The sequence below is a fragment of the Lathamus discolor genome, chromosome 5, assembly GCF_037157495.1.
Source record: "Lathamus discolor isolate bLatDis1 chromosome 5, bLatDis1.hap1, whole genome shotgun sequence".
NCBI lineage: Eukaryota > Metazoa > Chordata > Aves > Psittaciformes > Psittacidae > Lathamus > Lathamus discolor.
This window is the reverse complement of record NC_088888.1, coordinates 40,600,474-40,626,611: the sequence shown is the minus strand read 5'-3', so window position 1 is coordinate 40,626,611 and position 26,138 is coordinate 40,600,474. Positions and strand designations below refer to the sequence as shown.

Sequence of the window (26,138 nt, the reverse complement as noted above, 5' to 3'; positions counted from 1 at the left end):
GCAGATTGCTATAGGGACTGTGAAAAACTTCCTTTGCACAAAACCAATTTTCTCAATAGATTATAAAAAGAATTACAAAGCCGGCAGTATTTCATTTTTCTAAAGAGCAACATATTTCCCGCTAGCCTTTTTCTTGGAAACAGATAATTATTAGCACTATAATTATATACACAGTAAAAAATGACACACCAAAACCAAGATTTCTTCCCCCACCCCAGCCTGTAACTGTAGCACTGACATTTCCAATTCAACGGTTTCAATTTGCCCAGCTTAGCCACAAAACTACTGAGGTTGGGAGGGACTTCTGGAGATCATCTAGATCAATGCCCCTGCTCAGTCAGATAAAGCAGCTATTTCCCAATCATATTCAATTGTGTTTTGAATATCTTCAAGGATGGAGACTGCACAGCTTCTCCAGGCAAACTGTGGAACTCTTTGATCACTCTCACATTAGAAAAACCCTAACTTTTTCTTATATGTTTAAGAAGAATTTTAAGTCTGTGCCCACTACCTCTTGTCCTGTCACTGGGCAGCACTGAGAACAGCCTGGCTCCATCTTCTTTACTGTTCCTATCAGGTATTTATGCACATTGATGAGATCCCCCTGAAACATCTTTTCTCCATGTTGGACATGCTCGCAGTCCTCTCCTGATACATAAAATACTTCAAGTCCTTAATCATCTTTGTGGTACCTCACTGGACTCACTCCAGTTTGTCCATGTCTCTTTTGTCCTGGAGAGCCTAGAATTTGACCCAGATGTGTCTAACTAGTCCTGAGTAGAGGGGGTGTATCACCTGCCTCTCTTGAACTGCTGGGAAGGCTTTTCCTAATGCAGCTGAGGACACTGTTGGCCTACTTTGCCACAAGCACATGTTGTTGGCTCATGTTCAACTTGGTGTCCACCAGGTTGCCCAGGGCCTTTGCTGCAAAGCTGCTTTCCAGCCAGTCATCCCCCAGCCTGTACTGGTGTATGGGGTAATTGCTCCTTAGGGGGAGGACTTAGTATTTCCCTTCATTGAACTTCATGAGATTCCTGTTGAGCCCTTTCTCTAGCCTGTCAGAGTGTCTCTGACTGCAGCACAACCATCTAATTATGCCGTGTGATAACATTTAAAAATCAAAGCCTTACAGCTGGAAAGTTCAGGAAAATGTTTAATTCTTCAATTAATAAAAAATTTATGGGTCAAGTATTTAGAATCAAGTGCCAGCACACCACTTAGATTCACTATAGCAATACAAGCATGCTTGCCATTAAAAGGTCAATTGATAAGACCACCTGATGCAGCTCAGATATGTTTTGCTCTGATCCTGATAAAGGGAAGTGTGAACCATTATACCTCTATTAAAAGCTGTCCATTCTCCATTGATACAACAGTGAAAGGCAGTCTCAAAATGGCACATTATTGACCTCTGATCTATCTTTGAATGAAACACAGTAAAACCATTATAGATGCTTGTCACAGGTGTTTTTCTTGCTTACTAAAGTTCATTTGTCCCTCTGGATACATGTGAGCCCTCTTTCCACAGGCAATACAAAGTCTAAGGATTCATTAACCATACAGTGTGATGCTGACATTTTTCTTCTTCCTCAAATGAACTGTAATTTTATTGTTTTAGTGGGGAAGGGGAAATCAGAGAGGTGATGGGAAGAAGGAAATAAACAAATCCCTGCTTTTTTAGGTGATTCTGTTGTCTCTGCATTGCTTCAGGGAGGCTCTGGCTTATATGCCTTCACCCACTGCCAGTCAAGAAGTAGCACAGAACCCAGAAGTAATTTAACTTTTAAACCTGACAAAATAAGTGCTAAAAGGTATGCATCATTTCCAGGCATGGTAGGAGAGTGTGCTGAAAACATATAGAGGAATAGTTTAGTGGGGGAATCAGCTAACTAGATCAAGGTCAAGGGCATAAGAGGGTACCATGTTACATGAGTAGAGGCTGGGTTGAGGGCACATACAACTTTGGTGCACAGCTTGAACTCTCCATCCAAGCAGAGAGCAATCATGCAGCTGTTTCAGAGATCCAACACAGCTGCAGAGAATAAAAAAAGTGACTTTATATAAAAACTGATGACTGCCACTACTATACAACAAGTAAATGAGAGGGTAAAAAAGGTAAGCTCGAAATGACTCTAGTATCAGAAAAGAAAGGAAGACCACTTTTATCCTACATCTTACTACAGGAGATACTGGAACTACAGGATGCAGAAGAGGAGAGGAAGTCATGATAGATAACAGTGGCAATTGACACAAGATATGCCCCATCAGTTCCCTTGCTAATCCTGTAACAACTGAACTCCAAATAAGTGAAACAACTACAATACCAACTTTTCTACATCAGGTGTGTGGAACATTCGGGATTCATATAATACAGTTTAGTACTACTTGGCTACAGGAACATCTCAGCTGCAGAACAGTGTGCTAAATCCTAAACCAAACATTTCTGCTTCTGCTCAAACACCTCAGAAATTCAAAGACAGACATTAGGCTGGGTTTAAATTATCAGCAGGTATGTCTTTCAGGAAAATCAGCTTAGCAAACTTTCCAAAAGCTTTCCAAAATCCTGCGACCATCATATGCAAGCTTCATTCCTTTTTCTTATATCCTAACAGATTTAGTACCCAAAACTTACTTGACAGGCAAGCACGGTCTACACCATAGTCAAAACAGAGACTTGTGAAACTGGCAAATTATAAATGTACTAATCAGGGTATAATTAATATTAGATTGTTGCATATAAGCATACAAAACTATTGTTTAGCAACAATGTTATGTAAGTATTACGTAGTACCGCAATGGCACAGCCAGATATAATATATAAGCATTTTACCTAGGTATGTGAACAACGTGAATGCCAAAGGGGCATACAGTGATGGGCACAGCTGCACACAGGAGTTAGCCAGATAAGAAAACACTGCCAGACAGAGGACAAGATTAAGTATAAGAGACTGCAAACAGGAACACACAGTAAGGATGACTGACAAATCAACAGAAAACAAGGTAAGCAATATCAAACTCAGAGGAACCCTTTGTTCCCCAGGGATGTGGGGCAATAGCAAAAAAGCATCAGGCACTAGCAACAAAAACTCGAGGAGGAAAAAGATGAGCCCACTTCAGTTCAGACTTCTCTTGTCAAAGAGCTCTCAAGGCTAGTCAACATTGACATTGCGACTAAGGACTACCACAGACTGCATCTATCAATTATCTACACAACCCAGCAACAGAAGGCAGTCTGTTAGATCTCTGCCTCCACACGATCAACCACAGAGAAGTCAGACAAAGGAGCTAATTTTCCTTTTCTATGGCTGTGTCCTTTCTGGAGCACTTCTTACTACTATCGTAGCCTGGTAAGCTGCTCCTGCAGAGTCCTCTATGAGTCAAGACGGCTATCATCAACAAAGGGAATGCAATTACAGTGCACACAGAAAACTTCCATCAGCTACTATCAAAACCAAGGCATAAAGTTAAGGCTGACTGAGCAGGTCTCTCATCCTCCTCATCCCTCAGGAGTTCAGATTTTGCTGAAATTAACACACTGGTAAGGCCTGGGATATTAACTCAGCAGGGTGCTAGAATGTGCCAGGTGTACCAGTGCCGCAAGAAATAACAAAGTTGTAATTCTTCAGGCAAAGACTGGGCCACAGAGAATGATCATGAAAGACAGCTTTGATCATATGGAAAATGTTAGCATAAGTGCCATAACACAGATACCCTTCCTACACTAATGTACCAAAGAAATTCAATTTAAAAGAAGGCATTATCAGAAGTATCCTAACTTCAAAAAACCTGAGAAAATTTAAAAGTTGAAATACAAGAATTCAGACAAACATTGCAAGACGTTAAGAACAGTGCATGTGAAAGTCTTCATGAGTAATTCTGATTGAAATAGAGTCATCACCCACAATTAGCACATGTATTCTATATTATGTATGACAGACTAAAATATCTGAAACAAATTATTTCAAGGGTGTTAAGATATTCCATTAATATTGAAAGCTATCAGTTCATATCATATAAATGATGTTTGGAGATTTTAGCAAATCTGACTGCGTATAGTCCAGAAAAATAACCACTGGATATTGCTGTTGGATGATTTAAACACAGGCCTGGCCAAATGATGTCTTTCACAGCTCTCTTTGTAAAATGCAATGCATTTATTTTTAATAAATCTCTAACCAAACCAAGTGACTTAAAGTTTGGAAAACGTTTATAGGGCAGATGTTGCTGCCTGGAACAACCTTTGAGTCCTTGAAGAAGTGAAAGTCACTGAATAAATTTAGTGTTTCTCTCCTCTACACAGCTTGACGAATGAATCATTCCTGATGTGTCAGAAAATATCAGAACACAACAGACTTTTTCTAAAAATAAACTGGGTCTTTTCAAGGGCCAAAGACATCTGTAGGTAAGTCAGAAGAACTACTTAGTTTGCCATCAATCTGTGAATCGGTAATTAAATTTCAGGTTAATAGTATGCGACCAACGTGCTTTTTGTAGACAGTTTAACGATTTGAAACATTGTATATGTATAACACCAATGTAATAAACAATGGAAATGCCAAGACACAGATTAGCTCTTTCCCAAAGGCCAATTTAAAAAAAAAAAAAAGGCAAAACAAAAACCAGCTTAAAGTTGGTGCCTATTCTTTCAGCATTATTATTTTTTCTCCTGGAATAGCTTTGAAAGGGGAACAAGGAAACACACTGTAAAAGATAATTTTATCTCAGAACACCTTCATCTTCTATTTTTCAAAGTTTGACCAAATATTCAAGTCTTTCATCAGCTTGAAGAATTATCTACACTAAAGCTTTCAACACAATAACCAAGGGAACTGTGAGCAACAAGAAACGTTATTGAAAGAAAGGTTTGTTGCTTACTATGGGCATTATAAATATAAACAGATTAAACAACTGACTTCTACCCGAAGTTAGTAAACAAAGGTAAGCTGAAGAAAGTATAATGGGTTTGTTTGTAATCATCTGGAGAAAAAAAACAACCAAAACACCAACCAAAAAAACCCACCAAAGCAAGACAAAAAACCCCCCCAACCAACCAACACCAAACAAAAAACCCCCCCAACCAACCAACACCAAACAAAAAACCCCCCCAACCAACCAACACCAAACAAAAAACCCTGAACAAAAGCCCCCAAAACCAGAAACCAACAACCAGTAACTACAAAAAAAAAAATAAAATCATCTCTGACATTATTAAGCCTCTTACTCAAAAGAAACAATACCATAAGCCAAGCAACCCACTTGATCTACTGCTTGAATTGCAGCTCTGTGAAATGAAAATAGCTGCAGGAAGAAGTCCCAGCCATTGTATGATGGGCTGTCAATTTTTTCAGCAGTAATGATGAGTCCAACTAACAAAAATGTCACGGTATTAAAGAGCAATATTTGAATGCCAAAGCATATTACATAGTCAGCACACGAGTGATAACTCGTTGTATACTTTCTTCCCCCCTTTACTCTCCCCTACCACAATATTTAAAATAACAATGAAATAAAATATCCATAAAGTATAGGAGTACTGGAACGTAGTCCTCCAGGCAGGTGAAGGAAGAGAATGCAAAAAGCTGTGAACTGTTAGAATTTGGCACTGATTAAGTGAGTGAACATAGTGAAGATATTGTGTACATCAACAAGTAACAGCTGTCTTGCAAAGCCAGGTATAAGAATTTCTATCATTATTCAAGAAATAATTTTGCCCTTTCCATCTTCAAATGGAGAGAATAAACTTGGTAAACAGCCTCATGCAGCTTAGAAATCTGGATTTGTAATTCTGTGTGTAACTCCAAACTAAAGCACCTATCCAATTAGACAAACTAAAGCAACCACCCTATGTATTGCACTACTGTGTCTTTAGTCAGCTGCAGAAGAGTCCTGAAATGCCGTTGCTCAAGCAGTGTAACTCAATACACCATATGAAATGGAGAAGCTGATAGAAATCAAGTCTTTTCCCAGTTTTTACTATGGAAGGGCAAGGACAATAGTGAACACCACTAAGAAAAATGAGCAACAAACTCATGACTCAAAATCACAACTAAATAAAAGCATACAAACTTTATGTCATGCAAGCTGACATAGTGCAGAGAGGTCAGAGTTTGACATTCAGCATAAGTAGTGTCTGGAGACTCAGAAAGGACTGGCCAAAATCATGAAGTTGGAGTGGACTTTATTATATCCTCTGAGGATAGGAGTAGTATAAAAGCAGTGTAATGATAGTTCAAAGATTTGGGCAGGACAGCGTAAGAAACTTCTCATTATAAGCAACTGCACTTTCATTACTAGGATAAAAATATCAAAAGACGTAATTTTTTATTAAAGAACTTCTCAAGGCTTTATCATTTTTCTATTATCATGGACGCTTCCTCAAGAAAGTAACTCAGAAAAATATACAAGAGTCCCATAAGTCTAGCATTATTGATATGTCACATATGCAAAAATCACGAGAATTCTGCCTCCATGGTTTATACTTTGTTAATACTATATTAAATTCCTGGGATACACACTGTGCATAAAGACTTCTTACTTACCTATCATATACATTGAGTAGCCAGTTAAGACACATGTCTACACAGAGAGGAACATTCACCATATCTTTGTGTTTCTCTTCAAGTCCACTGTAGATGGTTGTGAGACAGCTGATCACATCCTGGACACCAATCAGCTGGTCATTTTGACTCAACTTGTGCTGTTTGAAAACTTCACTTGTCGTGTTCAGGTCCAATAGGTCCACTAAAAAAAGAGGATTAAAAAAAATAAAAGAAAGCATAGCATTCACAATACTTGCTCATGTGCATGTTGTAGCAAATGCTGCAGACAATTAGCTAAGATACAGTAATATTATAGTGAAAACCCCTTCTCTGTGATAAGTCAACAGCATTTTGGTACTACATATTTAAAAAAACAGGATCAACAAGAACACCGCAATGACACTGCACAGACTGAAGATTATTTAAAAAGCCACTGAACTAATGTCTGTAATTAGAGGATCCTAACTTCAGACGTACACACACTGGCTTAGAGGATTCTTCACGTTTACCACAAAGCTGAATCCCATTAAGTGACTATCACTTTTGATTGCATCAAAAAAGAGCACTCTTCAGTAACAATGTTCTCTTAAATGCAGTAAGAATATTCTGAGGCCTGATTAACTGAACAGTGGTTGCTAAACTAGGGGCTAAAGGAAAGCAGGCAGAAGGACCCAGGGAAATTATTTGTTGTAGTTTTCTAGAACATTAATGCTATGCTTTCAGGAAAAATATCTCGATCTCCTTTAGTACAGGATTCTTCCTACAAGCAGTTGGTCATGCTATGGGTATCCTACAGGTGAAAAGGGTTTTGTTTCCCAAACCACACAAATATGATTGTGAAAATCTGGGTTTGCACGATGAAAATAAAAAAGCTATCAATGAGCTCTTCTAATTCCTTTTACAAAACAAAGTAGAAAAGAGGAAACTTATTTTGATGTTAAAGAAAGAACAGGGTAAGTCAAAGGGTGTTATAAACCTCTGTGAGATTTTTTAATAGAAGAGGGGACTTTAGGGAAAGAAAAAACCAAAGTTGAAATACAATAGTATCCTTGCTACAGTGTATACAACATGAAGTTGAAGTATATTCCAAGCTCATACAGAGCTGTTTCTGGAGTGCCAGTAACACATTTACACTATAAATGTCACCTCTCAAAGGAAATGAAACATGACGGTCTCAGATGCGTTGTAAATTGCTCTCCACCCATGATGTTAAATAAGGACCCCAAAAAGGCAGTCTGTGCAAATCAGGTAAGTCTAACTTGGGCTGGTAAAGAAGTTCATCAGAAAAAGTAGGAGGAAGACAACACTAATCACTATGAGCCTATCTTTCAAGAACTCTGATATCATCTACCAAAAGATAAGGTTATGTGCCAAAAGAAGGTTCAGAGAGCACCTTATCACTCTCTATAACTACCTGAAGGGAGGAAGGAGAGAGGAGGTGGCTGGTCTCTTCTCCCAAGTAACAAATGATAGGACAAGAGGTAACAGTCTCAAGCTGCATCAGGGGAGATTTAGACTGGATATTAGGAAAAACGTCTCCACCAAAGGGTGCTCAGGCATTGGAGCAGGCTGCCCAGGGAAGTGGTGGCGTCACCATCCCTGGAAGCGTTCAAAAACTGTAGATGAGGCCCTTGTATATGGTTTAGTGGTGAACTCGGCAGTCCTGGGGTAATGGCTGGACTTGATAATCTTAAAGGCTTTTTCTAACATAGCTGATGCTATGATTCCCAATCCCTTTTACCCAGTCTACCCTTCCTCATATCACTGTAAAATAAGAAATGCTACCCTACAGCCCTTGTCTTTCCTCTCCCTTACTGACATCAGTACATGCTACTCTACAGCATCAGCATCAGACTTGCAGGGGTTTTACATTCGCTTTATCTTTTTTTTAATTCCCTCCCTCAAGCCCATCTCTTGGGCTTGCAAACAAATGCCAGTCATACATATTTACCAAACAGGCAGAATTGCTGCATACACCTTGCCATTACTCTGACCTGAGGTAGCCAAAGTATTTGGCAGTACACTGCAGCATTATCTTCTATAGCGGCTGGAAAATACATAATACACTGGAAAAGGCTCTCAGGCATATTTAAAACCAAAACAAAACCACCAACCCTACATATCACAAGGTGACACAGACTATTTTTTTTGCGAATCTATTATTTCTGTAAGTTTTTAAATAAACTGTGTTTATGCAAACAGAGAAAAGCTAACCCAAGACTTGCATGCTTTTGCTGGCATGAAGCCTACTATACACAGCTTTTAGTGCACTTTTGCAGTACCATTTTGCATCTGTTTGAATGTGCCAAACACCCAGTCCTGCTGTTAACCACCAAATGCACAGAAGGGTCATTTCTGCAGTGAGGAGACTTTTCTAAAGAAAAACTGTAAACAGAAATCACATAATTCAGCAGGGTTCAAGCAGATGTGAGTGACTGACTCGAGCAAATAGTTACATGCAGCTGATTTGAAGTTACTGAAGTTCTACAGAAAATAGGCAGGCATTGCTGTGGAGCTTTTGTATCAGCAAGACCATGTGAATGATAGCAGCTCCTTTAAAAGACTGCATGGCTAAGCAAAGTCTACACAGCTCTCACTTTTAGTCTGGTGTGTGACTTAATCTTCATTCCTTAACCTTGCTGATAATCCTATTAGCATTCACATATTTTAAATCACCCAGCAGAGCTCAGTGACAGAATTCTGAATATATATGGCGATTTTGCTCCCTTTTTGTCTTCTAGTACTATACTTCAGTATCTGGGGCAATATAATTTCTTGAAAACAAGCTAAAGTATGCTGCATGAGAATAAAATACAACAGTCAGGGTCTGGTGCTACATAGCTGCCCAGTACAACTGCAACACAGGATACTCTCTCTGGCCCCATTTTATTTCTGCCACAGTGGGAAAGTGCTCTCAGTATGTCTGTCCTACATAATCTGAAAGAGAGAAGCAAGGAATTTGTTCTTTCCAGCCTGCAACCTTTCTCAGCTTCCTGAAAAATAAATACACTTAGGCACATATGCATGTATCAGTCTCTGCAGGAATCTACCTTAAGAAAACAGAACAAGACGGAACTTGACTACTTTCCCACTTCTAAAGGAGGGTGGGAGGGAGTAACTTCCCCAGAACCATGGGGTTTTGACACTTAACAAGACCAAAGACTTAGAAAGGAGAGCTGGCATCAGCAAAGTTTTCCAAAGTATAGTTCTCAAATTACATAACCCTGAACCTGCTTCTATAGCACTAATATTGTGTCACCAGTCCTCACTGCAAAGTCGAAATCCATCATGTGCAAGTGGGACTGTGCATCCTGCTTCAGCTGTGCCCTTGGAGTTCTCAGCAAAAAGGCCTCTGCAGTTACATACACGCTTGAGGCTGTGACAGCAATTTGTCACATTTTACAGTCTACAATGACCTCATTTTCTAGTGATTTGTTTTGGCATTTTCTTTGCCTTAGCACATAAGCCTTTCTGAAGTATTCTGCATCCACACCTTTAAAAAACATCCACAGTTAAAATTACAGGAAATACAGTGGAAGACTACAGTAGTAGATTAGTAATTCAGACCAGAGAATGAATGGCAGAGGCACAGAAAATGACTGTTTTCCTATCTTAAAACTAAACCACCAAGTAACAGCCAAAACTAGAATTCTTAACAGGGTTTAACCATTCTCCCCTTCCTTAGGGAGGAGGTGCTAGCACATGCTGTGTTTTGGCTATCTCAGAAGTCATTCATGGGACAGAATGAGGTTGAGAATCATCACAGTCAAAGGGAATTTGACCTGTTCCCTGGCAAGAACTAATCAGCTAGGCAAAAAATGACAAAAGGAACAGTGCTGATTGCATTGCTGAAGGTGGTCTTAAAACTGTGCCAGATGACGACAAGCTCCTGTTATAACAACACATACTACTGGCAAGTCTTCCTGCCATTTTGTTGGTTGACAATTTGTCAAGGATGTATCTGGCCCCTTGTTAAACATGAATGTTGTTAGATTTAAGTTGACCCTCCCTTTCCCAAGTACTGTAGAGAAACAACTTGTCTCAAAGGCCAAACTTACAGCACAGTGCTTTCTGCAGTCTTCGGATTTTGATGGCTGTACGGTAGGCAGAGAAGCGTACATTGTTCAAGTCAGCTGGAACAGCAGAACAGAAATATGAGCAGCCCTAAAAATATCCTGGAAGTTTCCTTTACATGCGAATTTCACATTTTGGAGGAAATGTGATATCCCTTCTCTTCTCTGCAATGACTTAATAGTTAACAAGTAAAACAAACTGAGAAGTTGGGGCCTCAGTTCATTCCAACTCCAGGGAAAGCCTCGTGACCTTGAGAGCCCAGAGCCTTCAGAGATAGGCACACTAGAAATCCTAACATTACCTTGGTGCATGTAGTACATATACAATAAAGTTTTAATACATATTAAGCAGTGTTAAGTACTTTCCACACAAGTGCTCAAATACAGTATGTTTCTCAAATATTTTACAACTCCATCAGATAATATATAAGAAACAGAAGGCAGCAAAGGTCAAAGTAACAGAGACAAAAAATGTTTATTTAAGTCACAATTTCTGTGCCATGCCCTTGTAAACAGTGCTTTGAAAGGGACAGTAAGATAACCATAAGCTCTATTTTAAAAACAGATGAGTATTGTAATATTTTTCTTCACTTCACAGTATTTTACCCTTTTGTTCCTTAGAAAGGGATATTTCACAATAAATGTAGATGTTAGTAGGGCACATTGAATTAGTTGTACCATCATATGGTCTAGTCTTTACTGAAAGCGTAGATGTTCTGCTTTATTACAAAAATCAGTTCACTGCAGAAGGCATCCTGCTTTAAACACACAGACAGCCTGCATCATTGGATAATCCCTAGTGGATTTAAAGAGATAAACAAGATAACTGCATTAAACAACAGAGTCAGAGCATATTGTTCAGAATGAAAAGTACAGAAAGGTAATACACATGACATGATCAAGGCAGGAGTTTTCACGCAAAATGTGTCTCCTTGCAAGGTGGGTAATGCTCTGTAACACACAACTGGGACATGGTCAGCAATCAAAGCAGCTGTTACTCATGGAATGAACATCACATAATGGTTTATTTTAAGAAATTCACTCACCTAAGGACTGGAAGAGATCAGTCATTTTCGGATGATCCCAACAGGTTGTCTGTGTCTCATGACTACAAAGGAATGAGGTAATCAAAGTTTCAGGTAACACACATACACACTTTCAAAGAACAAAACCCCAAAGATATTCTGATTTTCTGTTTAAGTGGCAAGAAATCCCTCAGCTCTTTAATTAAAATGCATGATCCAAGTCTCTTACCTCCTTGATTTTTCAACCACAAAGTTAAACAGACAATAGACCACCCATATTTAACATTATTTACTTTTGATTCTAAGTGTGACTCTATCAGCTGAACTTGGACTTTGCAGAAAAGAGGCACACTAATACGGTAAAAATGCAAAATTTCCTGGTGCTGTAGCACAATGAAAGTATTTGTAAAACCATTGTAAAAATAAAAAGCACTGAGGTTTTATTTCTTTGCATATCTGAACACATATCAGAACATACAATGATTTTAAGCTTTAACACATCATAGAACCATTTAGGTTGGAAAGGACCTTTAAGATTAAGTGCAATGGAAACCCTGATCACCATTCACACCCCCAACAAATACGTATTTTCATTTAGCGGGTGTGTTCTACACTAGTGCTCACAGAATAGACAGAGAATAGGCAGCAGTACTTAACCCACTGTTTAGCACTGCTGTTTCAATTCACCACAGTTTCAAGTATGCAGCCATAGGGGTCAAAACTTAGGTCAGGTCTACTGAAATCTCCCTTTCTACAGGCCACATTTTTCTTGTATTTATCAATATTAATTGCTAAAAAGACTACACAATCTTGCCTCATGAAGTATTTACATTTGAACTATAAAGAGAATTAATTAGGGGAGTTATGATAAAAAGATCATAGCATTCCCTTAAAAATTAGTAATGAAAAATATATGATGCTAGGTGAGCAAATCTAACAGTAGTAAGCAGAGAACACCATGTATTTCACCTTTGTTTCCATTTATATGCACATATTTCCCCACCACACACACAGGTATGCAGGTTTTTCCACATATAGGTTGCAAATAATGACTTTTAATGGCACTTTGCCGTTAAATGTAGTGGACTGTATTTTCAGTTGGAATATATAAATGGCTGTACCTCAGTGAGTGCACAGTAATTTACCATCACCAGTTAATTTTTTAAAAATTGAAAACTCAGTGAAGAAAGTACGCTCTTATGCCAGGTAGAAAAAAAAAAAAAAAAAAAAAAAAAGAAAGGGCCAGAGACAGGACATGTACTACAAAGGGAAGGCAGGCTCCAAGCAAAGTAAGTGCTGAGGGCCCTTCTTTACATTACTCTTTGATATTCACTAGTGGAAAGTGCATACAATCTGAACAGGGGATATGATCTTCACTTTACACTCCATGCACTAGCGTGGCCTTTCCAGCTTTAAGTCTGGTCTCCACAGTCAGCTTTTCCCCAATATTAGGCTTAACTCTCTGAAATGGGTCTCGTTTGTATGTCTGGCACCATCAGAACTTTGTGAGGTGTTTTTCATGGAAGTTCATAGACAAAATACATATCTCTTTTTTAGTTTAGGTATAAATAGGTATAAACTTTTGCGTAGAAACTTTTTTAGTTTAGGTATAAATCTTTTTTTTCCCCCTCTTTGTGATTATTCTCTAAAACAACTGAAAGTAGGGAGAAGAGATAACACATTTTTTCCTGAACTTAAGGTTTAACGTGGTTGCAGTTTGATAGTATCACATGAATTGCATTCATGTTTCAAATTCTAAATGAGGTGGCTAAGGCTCTGATATGCTAAAGCATACCAGTATCTAAATCAGTGTTTCTGCCGTTTCTAGAAAGACACTTTTGAAACAGCACTATGCTTATCCTTGTCCAGAAAAGTAATTTGAAAAACAAGAAGCCTGACAATTACTTTCCTGGAAGGGGCACACCAATCAATCATCATGATGCCAATAACAAAAAAGGATGTATCTAGGTTTGGTGCCATGCCAAAATAAAGGCAACTGACTGTCCAGCATTCTCAAAACACCTGGCATGAAAAACCTACAGTATATTAGAAAAATCAACAAATACAGCTTCAGTAAACAGGAACAGAAAATACAATGGGTCATACTGATCAATTCATTAAATGATCTCAAAAATAGCCCTGAAGCTGCAAATATCTGTAATATCATGTTAAGCATGCTGCCATTATCATGGTGACAATTTAGAATTTATTTCTATTGACAAAACCCATTGCAATTGCCCACTGAAATGGATCCAACATACAATCAGTTTAATAAAGCCTTTTTTAAGGAAATTGCTTCATCTCAACTTCCCTGACGAAAACCCCTCCCCCCACCAAAAAAAACCCCATACTCCCAAAACCCCAAACCAACCAATCAAACAAACAAAAAAGACCAAGTCCAGTGATTTTACTATGAACATCATAAGTGAAAAATATAGAATTTTCTAAGAAAAGACTGAACTAAAACACCTTCAAACTTTATGCAAAGGCAGGTGGCAGTACTGCTACAGAAACTTTAAATATAGGTGTATGCAAAAATACATTTAACTAATTTAAATGCTGAGATATTAATGCAAACACTGCATGTGAACAATATGCAATTTGGCCGAGTCAAATCCTGTTCACTGCCGTATAAACTATGATGTCAAAATAAGCCATGGTGGTAAAGACTTTGCTGAATCACAGCCTTTAGTTTCCATGAAGACATCTATTTCCTACTTGTGGGGTTTTGTTAGCAGCAAATGACTCTCTGCACAAACAACAATGGACCGATAGCAGAAGTTGATTGGAAATTATTTTTTTCCTGCAATAAACTGTAAATTTTGATAGGTACAGAAACCTTTTCTTTTATTAAAAAAAAAAAAAAAAAGAAGTTTAAATACCTGGATCATTTCTAGCTTTCCCCTCTCCATGCCCTCCCAGAAATATGCTGGCATACTCCAGTATGCATCTGTAATCCTTAATTAGGATGTGGGCAGACTTAATTGCAATTTAGATTCCAGATTCTAAGTAATTTATAAACCCATATGTAATGAATAAGAGGTGGCATTACCAATCAAACTTAATTTCCTTAAATCAGGTTTTAAAGAAACAACAGTTTCATTATCTGAGTCTTTTCTGAAGTTCAGTGAGATGACTAAAAATTATAAACTTATGTTTTTTCACCAGTTACTGTGTCGTCTTTTCTCTTTTAACTTCAGCATCATTCCACGTTTAGATTTCTGCTATTCCACTAGATTTTGCAGGTTTAGTTTTCTATCACTGGGAGTTACAGATTGTTTTCTGTAGACAAATACAGAAAATGGGATTTCTTCGCTTTCTTGGCAGATAACATGGCTGGATTTTTCTTAAGTTTCCTGTTGTGTCTCTGTGGTAAAAACAATCCATCCAATTCTACCTAATTACTTTCTGGGACTCATGAAAAATTATTGCCTCCTGAGGAATAAGGTTGAAGCTCATGATGTAGTAAAATTGTTTTGTCTGGAAATCTTCAGGAAATGACTGGAGCATTTCTGGGAATGGGTTGCATACTGCTTTAGTTGCTTACCTTGGCTTAGCAATTCTGTTAACTTATACGTTTCTGGTCCTTTGCTCTAACAATGACATCTTTCACATGTGCATGTAAAATACGTACAAAGTGTGTAATCTTCTTTGTCATTTTGCTTGGTTTTGTAGGTCTGATGTTATTTGTGTTTACTGAGCAAAGTATCGGAGGCTTCTCTAATGCATGAGCACATCGTAGCTACTGAGATGCATGTATTTCTGAGTAGGTTGTTATGTCATGAGCTTGCATAAAAGGAGCTGAGAGATTGTGATCAGAAAGTTTTCCCCCAGTTCCATCAAGTCTGTCTCGTCTACTACAGACCACCCAGTACTGTAGTTTCTGAGAACATTTCTCAGTGCATCATCTGCTTGCATTAGTCTTGCATCTAACACAAAAGATACCATAGCTACAGCAGAGAAAGATTTTATTTCAAAGAGCTGCTTTACAGGCCAAATCACCAGAAAGCATTTTGTCTTGCATGCCTCCTGTTTGGACCACCTAATAAAATGAGATCTTTCTCTGACAGTTTTATTTGTAGCATAGGAAGGTTATCTGCACACCCATTTTTTTCTTCCTGTGAAAATCAATTTGCATCCACATAAAAGTCCGTGCATATTATGAAATTGTTATCAAACAAAACTTTGCATTAGGAAATGTCACTGTTGAGACTGATTCCTCTGCTCTTCCCCAGTTTTCTACAGCTCTCTTTAAATTTCATGTCGCATGTTTTTTTCCTCAACTCTGTCCAAAGTAGTCTGGCCTGGGTGAATTTTTTGTCTCAAGTGAAGCCTATCCATGGAATATATTCACTGGTGGTAGTAGCACTGCCCACAGCAATGGAGTTGCTGTCTCCTTTGACCTGAACAGGCTGTTGAGCTGGTTACTCAGTCACCCTGAGCCCATTCCTCTTCTCTGCTGGATCACTGTACAGGATTGCTTAGCTGTTACAGATGGTTCCTTGCTGGGTGTTTTGGGATTAGGCTGGCACAATCATGTTCACCTTGTATAGTCATTTAGCAGCTGTCAGGTAGTACTGACTTTTAGCTAATTACGGACAACCTTGGATGAATTCCACCAAATGATGCTCATTGGGCCTCCATTCTCACATAATGCATGTGGCATGCAAAAGAACAGAGTTACAAGTTTTCAAAACCCATTAGTCTATACACAGTCTGACACAAATGCATTTCTCTTTCAAACAGAAATAGAAATATAACAATATTTCCTGGTCATTATGAAGTATAACTTTCATGTTTTGTGTTTTTCTGTAAAAAGAAAATTTAGCTCTTCATGTATTTACTACATATACTGGCATTTAGCCAGGAGCAGACAAATCTACCGAGTCTTCCCTCTCTGACCACTGTGGTAGTTCTGTCCCAGGTCGCAGTTACACTCACACCAAGGAGCACCTTCTCTGGCAAATAATCTACTAACTTCAAGAAGAACTACCTGTAGAGTGAAGTGATATCCACCCTGAGCGAAAGCAAACAACAGGTGGGCTCATTATTCATCTTGCATGCAGATGGGACTGGATAAAAAGAACTTTTCAAGGTCCACAGGAGCCCAGGTTACAAGATTTCATTCTGCGCAGTGAGTGGCCTAAGGGATTTCTGCCATGACAAAAGTGAGAAGGTATACAGGGCAGTAACACAAGTGGTGCAAACATAATATCTTCCCACTTGGTTCAGTTAACCGAGAATTAAAAGTGTTCTACTGACTGAGCTACAAGAGAATTCATTCAGTGTTTTTTTAGTGGCAAGTATAAAAAGTCGGAGTTATTCAGAGTCTCTCAGCTCTCTTCCACAAAACTTACTGATGCAGTATAGGTCACATAGCAAAATATGCATCCACGAATAGATTACATGATGAAACAGTGTAATGTAAAGTCTAAGTGCATTTGTGTATATCTCAGTAACTAAAAATAAATATTATAACCATAAAATATACCAAATTTTAAAAGCTACATATTAATGAAGTGCTCTAAAGCTTAAATGACAAACATTTACCGTTGCAATCTGTTTCTTATCCATTATGTTTGCTGGCAGCTTTCTAATTATAATTGGCAAAGATAATCCATGTTAAAACACTTCCTGGTTGTAAATACAGAGCTGAGAAAGAGCTAGCTTGTCACTTCTGATCTCTAGAAGCAAGAGAACAGAGCGGTTGAAATGAAGTAGTATGTCTCCAGGTGTTGGCAAGCTGCCCATGGAGTTGTGGGGGGAAAAAATAAAATCCAATTCCTTCTTTTGTAGCTTTTTGTCTACATGAAAGAATACTAGAGACAGATTCGTGAGTTTTTATCATTTTCCAGCACAGGCAAGGCCTAATGCTGTATTGACAATCACTGGCAAACACCAGAAGATCAGACACTGAAGCAGTACTCTGGCATCATCATGTTAAGCTGCTTTCTGCTCCTGTAATCAATTTGCACAAAATGTTACCTGAAATCAACATCTTTACTGATCAGTAGTGAATCAGCAGTACTCAGAACTCTGACTTTGCTGCCCCTGCCAAATTTCAAATGGCATAACATCTCCACTTTACAAATGCGCATGGTGCTTTATCTAGATATATATTTTTTCTTTTGTTTCTAAGCCCATTAGAAAATACTGTTTCATGAAAAAAGAGTTGGCATAATGCATTGCAAGGCTAATCTATAGTAGAGGTTGGTGGAACAATTTATATGCGGTGGAACAATTTATATGCAGATATTTTGAAATCTCTCCAGAGAAAATGTACTATTGCATTTCTTTAATAGGAAACAAAGACCAGCATAGGAACTAGTAATTGAAGAAACTCTCAAAACCTGAAACCTCTATCACCTTTTTCTGCATTTTTTTGTTTTTCCTCTTCTAAGGGAAATACTGATATAGGAGGGGGATAAAACAGGATTTTTAAGATGCCAGTGATGCCAGTCTCTGCAGGATTACAGAAAAGTAACCAGGGTGACTATCGAGTTTGATACTGATCAATTTGATGATTACACCAAGAAATTGATCTCCCTATATGATGCCCTGCATGAGATTAAACTCACTGTGACCCTTTTGGTATTACCCTTTTGTTTCTTCTGCACAGTACAAATATGTAATAGTTTATAGCACTGAAAGGTACACAGCTGAAGAACACTTAAATTACAGTTAAAAGAACAGTGAGTAATGCCAGGGTAATTATATTTTCTGCACACTGCTTGCAGTTCATTGTGTTTTCCTCAAAGATGTTTAATGATCATACCTAGTGTCTCCTTTATTATTCTATTTCTCTTCAGAATATTTTTATTGAAGTGCTATGTGATATAGGCTTTATTATTTCAATTTTCTGTTATAGGACCCAAGCATGACTTGTGTGATTTAAATAGTTATAAATGAGCAGCAGACAACTCTTATTAAATCTCAAACCTTAGCAAGCCAGCCTATGAAATGTGTATTCAGTGGCAAGTTTGCCAAACCTTGTGCCCAAACTTCACACTTTTGTTAAAAAAAGTGCATTACCAAATACTGCACCTGCTGTGCTGTATTCCCCTCCATACTACTCAGCAGTCCCATCCTGTTTTATAAAATATGGAAGAATAAGCTTTTTTTGCTTTTTAACAGCATTGAGATCTTACAGATTCATGTAGCCACTGATTGAATGGTACTGTGACAGAAAAGACAGACTACAGTAATACAAAAACTCCTATCAATTGTCATAAGAAAAAAAAAAACAAACAGGAAGCAAAAACGGATTAATAAAATCACATCAACAGAGGCAAAGCCATTTGGAAAATTTGGTTTATGCAGTAAGACAATTCAAGAAGTGAAAAGAGACAGATTAAATCATGTGTGTAGGTTCAGTTCAACCAAGTATCTGCCATAGCCCAAGCACACACACCTTGACAAACCCGGGCTCAATGAGCTATAAATCCTTCTTCCAGCCAAGCAGAATAGCAACTCTTTCCAAAATATCCCAAGCCCAGACTGCCTCTGTCTGGACTTACAGGGCAGAGGAGTTTGTACACTGGCTTGTTAAACTTTCACATACTTCTGTCACCTGATTAAATACAACCCCGGAAAGGGCAGACATACCAACCACTACTAAACAGGGGTGCAGAGAACAAACTGACTACAAAGCCACCATGGTGTTCTGGCATGCTAAAGACCGCTTTCTCTGAAACACTCCTCTCTATGTGCGTGACTGCAAGTTACCTCTGGCATCAGGAAACAAACAGGACAAACGTTGCTCATCTGAAAATGCAGCCGTCTTGTATCTTTTTGACATTCTCCTTACAGATTCATTGATTCCTAAAGTAATCCCTCCTGCTTTCTGGTTGCAGTTCCTTTTTTTTTTTTTTTAAACTCCATTCTATGTGTGCAATAAAACTGTGAAGAGTGCAGTATTTTATTTATTGTTTTAAATACTCAGCTGAGGTAGAACTACATCATCATCTGCAGCTATGTCACTTTCTGAATATTTTACATTTCTCCTTCAAGGACACTCACAAAAAGCAATCAAAATGAAGTAAGGGTAGGAATTTACGGCTGCCTAAGAATAGTGTATGTTCTCATTCAGAATTAAAGTAGCCTGACTTCAATGAGCATTTATTTCCTTTTCAAAATTAATCTTAAAAAACTCTCATTTTTCAGCCGCCAATCACTGAATGATACTTTTATTCTCCTTGTTCTGCCTTTTTTTCTCTCTTTTCCCATAAAACAAACAACCGGTACCTTAAAACTTTTCCCTGCACATACAAGTCTTGCTGTAAAGACAGTAAACATAATTGCTCTTGAATTACAGTTATTGAGACTCATTGTAACTTTCACTCATGTTTTATAAAGGCACCTCATTCAAAGATGTTAGTAAAATTAAACAAAAAAGAAAATTATTCTCTTCCTCTATCCCAGAATTTATTTCTATATTAAGAAATCAATAAACCATTAAATCTTGATGACTGTTCTCTTGAATTGTATTACAAAAGCTCATGTAATCACTACACTCAATTAAGTTTTTTGTGTTGCACTGTTATCCTCTTTTCTTTAAACTATATCTGAAATTTGGGAATGAAATAAAAGAATATTTGAAGCTAAGAGTACTCTCCAGCCTGATCATACCAAAGCAAATGAAGTTCAGAATCAGTTCTTTTCCATTTTATTTTTCACAGCTCTGTGTTTTATGTAGCTGCTGCTGCTGCCAACATAGAAGTTAGATCATTGAGCAATAAGAAGAGAAGAAAACTGCCAAGGTCATGCTGCTTGTCAGACTGTGAAGCTACCAAAATTCAGTATTCCTCCTCATGCTTTTTAAAATTAATAAATCCTGCTGGCTACATGTAACATCATTCTTCTCTTCCAAGACACAAGAATCAACACATTGCATCAACAGCATGTATCATGTTGAAAACAGGAAAAGATTACTGGAAATGTCTTCTTTGAGATGCACTAGTTAATTCTTTTCACTTCCTCAAAATAAACCAGTGGTCTTTGTTTTTATAAAGACCTCAATACTCACAGAACTTGTGCTGCTCTTGTGCCCCTTTATCAAACTTCCTGTGCAAGACCATTATAACAATTTCTGAGAGATGTTAGGGTTTGTTTCTCAGCCCTGTCTGGCTTCATTCCCCAATCTAGCTCCAGGACAGCCAACACATTACTATCAGAGCAAGTCCACTGTATCAGCGGATACATTGCCACCAAGTTGCGTGCATGCAGGATTGCACCTACCACACACTCTGGAAAGACCTACTTTCTTCTGGACTAATCATGATAAAAAAAAAGATTTCTCGAAAACTGAAATCTGGCTGAGGTGGAGTAAGGTATACATGAAATATGGTAGTTAAAAATCTTCGCTCTGCTCAGCACAGATCACAGGCCTTAACATTAGCCTGTTACATCTGTTGTGGTGGTAGGACTATCCACCCTATCTCTATCCTCTAATTATGAATGTGACAGGGAGCTCCACAGATCCCCCCACAGTCCAAGTCACACCTGGTGAACACCCCCAAATTCAGCTACCAGCTCCGATGAAATAAAGCAGGAACACGAATTGCCATCTTTCAAAACCCACTAAGCACAGACCCACAAAAAAAACCCCAAAACCCCCCAAAAACCCAAACACCCCTCCCCCCCCCCCCAAAAAAAAAAAAAAAGAACAAAAAAACCCAAACAAACCAAACCACACCACAACCCAAACTGTTTCAGGATAGTTTTCGTCCTGCTCTCTGTGGTTTTGAAACTTCAGTGCTTTCTTTGAATTACTGCTGTGATAATTTTCATTGATCACAGGGGTGACCATTTTCACTGCGCTGCTGCCTGAGTCTGGGCAGTCAGCGTGCCTCCACATCCAATCTCTACCCTCTCCTCTGCCACTTTGGACTAAGGGAGAAATCTCTCCTCCTGGGTGTCACAGCTTTCTGTTTCTTCTTGCAAAACTCCTCAGCAGAGGCACAAATCCTTTATAGAGAATTCAAGGATATTCATGGTAGGTTTTTCTTTTTTTTTCCTAGTTACTACTCAGACCCTTAAAAAAAAAATAATCTTCATATCACAGTTTAAAATCAACCACCACACCTCAGGAATGATAACAACAGATTTGATCAACATAGATTTGCTGCTACCTGCTCTTCAAAGATCTCAAGCACTCATAAATTGTTTGAAGCACAAAATGTGGCAACTGGATTTATGGCAGAGCAATATGCAGTGGTAAAAAGCCCTCACCGATGTTCTTTAAGAATGAATGATCTGCAGGTCCAACTCATACTCATCCTATTGACTTAAAACCCCTACTTTTTCTACAAATTCAAACCAATATTTTAACACAGATTTCCTTCAGCCTAGGATGAACTACTCTGGGTCTGGCTTACTATACACTGTACATTCTTGAAATCTCATTTACCTCTCCGGCAAAAAGCTATCCTGCTCTCAAAGCTGCAATCTTTGACCTTTGAAGTACCAGCAAACAGTATATGAATAAATATTGATGGAATCAGAATACCCAAGTCAAGGACTGCTCAGAGTAGAGCACATCAAAATCTCCACTTTTCCACAACTAAGTATTGCCTACCATTTTCAAAATAAATATCTCAACCATTCCTCATTATAACCAAGGTATTTGTACAATTTTTGTCCATATTTACATTAATGTTAAATTTACCTTAATATTAAGCATTATAAAAACTTCCCTAAGGTAAATAAAATAACAGCACAATCAACACATCTTATTTCTGAAGGAATTTTGTACAGAATGATGAATGGGCTCTACAGATATTAGTCAGCACTGTTCTGCTATAGGTTATAAACGTTGCATTTTTAAATACATTATGTATTCAGCTTTTTTTCCTTTACTCTACAGCTTATTATACTCTGGATGAGACACACATAAGCACAAGCCTAGCTTGAATACCAATACCGTATAACACTGTAGCATCTCTGCTGTTTCCTATCTGAGTGGGCTTTATGTTAAGGTTTGTCACTAATTTCTTTTTACATATTTCTAACTTACACAATTTGCAAAGCAATAAACTCCGAAATGCATGTTATATGCAGCATAATACTATGTAGAGAAGCTCTTCATAACATTTGTAGCTATTACTCAGTACTTATGTTTTTCTGCCAGGTTGTGGTAATAAGACCTCTCTGTTATGCTTAAGGAAAAAAGAATCAAGACAAACTTACTTGATATAATAGGGCACTTTGTTATGCGAAACAGATCTCTGCCATGGAAACTGTACTGAGGCTGAGGAAACAAAGAGAAGGTGATTATTAGAAAGCACCTTTAAAAAAAAAAAAAGATAAAAAAAAACCTTTATTTTATGTTTTTATTTTACAACTAAAACACTTAAATGGGAACAATCAAAATTTCCCAGACAACTTTCAGTAATTAGAAAATCAGCTGGAGAAAACAATGTCAATCTGTCAAGATTATTCTAGGCACCTATTTGAGGTCAAGCTGGAAAACAAAACAAATGTGGTGATTCTACTTCAAAGAAGGACAATATATTCTGAGCAAGCAAGCTATACATCTGATGAAAATGGAGACACTGGTTTTCCTACCACAATACAATTATTATCAGTTTAAGGTTTGAAAATAAATGCTTCCACTACTATAATTAATGCTTTGCAACAGAACAAGAAGGAGAAATATCAACCTTATTTTCATCAGTTACCAACCTTAGGTCCTATTTGCAACTCAAATTAATATTGATTAACACTGTATCACCAAAAAAAAAAAAAAAAAAAGGCACTAAAATCCATCCTTGGACTCCTTGCTGAACAGCAGTAATCTTTGCAGAATTTATGCTAGTCTGATACACAAACAAATATTCATAACATCAAGAAGCCTTCTGCACACTGTGTTGCAATAGGCATGAAGTCATACATGACACTATGACTCTGCTTATTTAAAGATCCCAGGAGAGGGGAAAAGTGTTCAGGCTGACAGGACCGCTGGTGCATAACTTAAAAGTAGCTATTTACTGAAAAACCAAAGGTACATCTGTGTCCTACCAGAAATTATCAGACTAGTGCCTGGTGAATTAGGGTTTTATTATAGAAGAAACTTACTTCACTAGATTCAGTGCAGAAGCAGAGATTGAAAGAACAGGTAGGAATAACTGATCATCACAATGGGATGAATTTAAGCATACACACATGCCAACACTTCCAAGACAAAAAGCCTACTCCTTAAACACTGCTTCTTAAAAACCTAATAAGGTGAGACACAGCTTTGATGTACACTGGATCTCAAGTAATTAAAATCTCAATTAATGTAACTTTCTGCAAGCATGGCTCAATTTAGAGTTCATCCCTCTTTAGGAAAAATAAAAAAAAAAAGAAATCCATTTGAAAATAACTCCCTCCTCTCTCCCTAAGATCTCTCTCAAGGCTGCAGTAAAGACTTCTAAGCTGTGTATTACCCATAGGCTGGTGCTGCTGCAGAGAGGCAGGTCTCACCCTGCTCCTGGCTGGTTGTTCCCTGAGGGGTTAATGGTTGTCACCTCTTCCTTGACCACACAAAATTTCATGGCTTATAATTTAAGAAACATTCATGTACTGAAATACAGATTAACTGGGAAGCATAACTGGGAAACTACAGGAACCAATCAAGCTATATTATTCACAAGGAAAAAGAGAGAAAATTCCATATCGCTACTTAAAGAAGAAAATATCATTTGCAATAAAGAGGTAGATAGTTACCTGGTAAAGTTTCTTCAGTGTTGCAGTTTGGCAGCTATGGTGGCACTGGTACTACTATACTAATAAGTCAGGTAACCAAGAAGAAAAATCTGGCCATAGTTTGCTTACATACGATTTACGTGCTATAACAAACTACAAATATTTTACACTGACACAGATATGGACTAAACGACATAATAAATTAAACTGCTAGTTATTACAGGCCAAGTCATACCCTGCCTATTTTGGAATAACCTTTCTAAAAACATTGCAAGTTCTCTGCTGCATGAAGCTCTACAAAATGATAATCTCATTCTTATTTAAAATTAGTTTCTTGATGAAAACTGAACAGAGGAGTTACTGATTCTGGCATTCACTAGAAGGCCTGCAGATATTAGTAAGGCTGGACACCACTTAAAGATGCTTTGAGCAGACCCCTTGAAGACCTGGGCTATTTCTTAGAGAACACGTGGAGTTAGCACACTGTGGATCTTTTAAGACTATACAAAACACCACAGAGATGATGGGTTTTAGAAAAAAACCAATGAATTACAAAAAAACCCCCACAAACCAACAAACCAACAAAACCCAAGCTATTGTGTCTAAAAACAAGAGACAGCAAAATAACCTCTTTGCAAAGAATCACAGATAATAAGTATTCTTCATCTTTACCTGTATTAGGGATGTGTAAAATTTACTGATCACTAACTTACTTGCAAGGAACTCACTTTCCATTTCAAAAGCACTGAAAAAAAGAGCAATTGCATTTTGCCTACAACTGATGGAAGAGGAAAAATAGCTTAGATAAGAAAGGGATCATAGACTGTAGTGGCCTACTGTTTTACCTCAGTCTCCTACCGCAGCGCACTTTAGGAAAAGCCAGCATCATATTGTTTGCTAATCTTAAAAAATATTTTGAAGCACTTGCTTAGCAGTGGTCTGGATGAATCCATGTAATTGGTGCTCAAAAAGCTCCAAAAGCAGTGATAAACACTGTGCTGTGTCTTTTTAGTAAAGAAACATTATTAGCCACTGCTCAGATGAATGGGACTGGAATCAGGGTGCTAGATAATCTCATCTAGATTGCTTTTCCCATGAAAGGCTGAACCTGGAGAAATTATAAGGTCCTTTATAATGAATCTGATGAACAGGTAGAAAAAGTTTACACATTAAATGACAACTAGGGGCTATTCATCTGAAAATGGAATGATGGCAAGCTACAGTCTCTTGTTAGGATTTGGTGCAAGAGTAACAGGTAGATGAGGTAAATTTAAAATAGCTGCTGTCAGTGCAGCTTTGGTGATATAGATTTGTACAAAACATACGTATCATAATCACAGCTTTAGGAGTTTGAGACCATTTTATTCACAATACTGCTTTACTTGTTCCTCACAGAAGTCATTTATGGCTGCTAAACGAAAAATTTCATTTAGAATACACACTATTTCAACCTGTCAGGATAAAACCTTCATTTTTCCAGATTTAATGATTTTTTTATTACTTTCCTTTGAAGTTACTGTGCCTGACTTTCACTTAACAGACTTTCTATAAAGTTGTAGGTATTAAGTTCTGTAACTCTGTATAGTTCAAGCTCTTAAAACAGTTTTTTTTTTTTTTTGAAGAAGTTTTTGCTGTAAATTGTGTGAGGAAAAAGGTCATTTGTTTTTTAGCAAATATTTTAAATGGGTAACTGCATATTATTTGGGTTTGGAGCAGTGTAGTACTTACTTGGCTATAGCTCTTTGCAGTACCTACCAACAGGCACTCTGTTCTGTTCAACTTTCCATTCTTGACTTTTGTATGTAACATAAACG

General features: G+C 37.8%; 1 protein-coding gene across 5 annotated transcripts in view; it reads right to left on the bottom strand.

Moving 5' to 3' along the window:
* UTRN (utrophin) overlaps positions 1-26,138 on the bottom strand; it is a 386,987-nt gene that overhangs the window by 48,608 nt on the left and 312,241 nt on the right. For all 5 annotated transcript variants that reach the window (XM_065680488.1, XM_065680489.1, XM_065680490.1 and 2 more), the window contains 4 exons: positions 22,825-22,885; positions 11,659-11,720; positions 10,598-10,672; positions 6,540-6,741 (listed from right to left, as the gene is read on the bottom strand). In XM_065680488.1, coding sequence (XP_065536560.1) covers positions 6,540-6,741; positions 10,598-10,672; positions 11,659-11,720; positions 22,825-22,885 — 400 coding nt within the window. The remainder of the gene's footprint in view (positions 1-6,539; positions 6,742-10,597; positions 10,673-11,658; positions 11,721-22,824; positions 22,886-26,138) is intronic.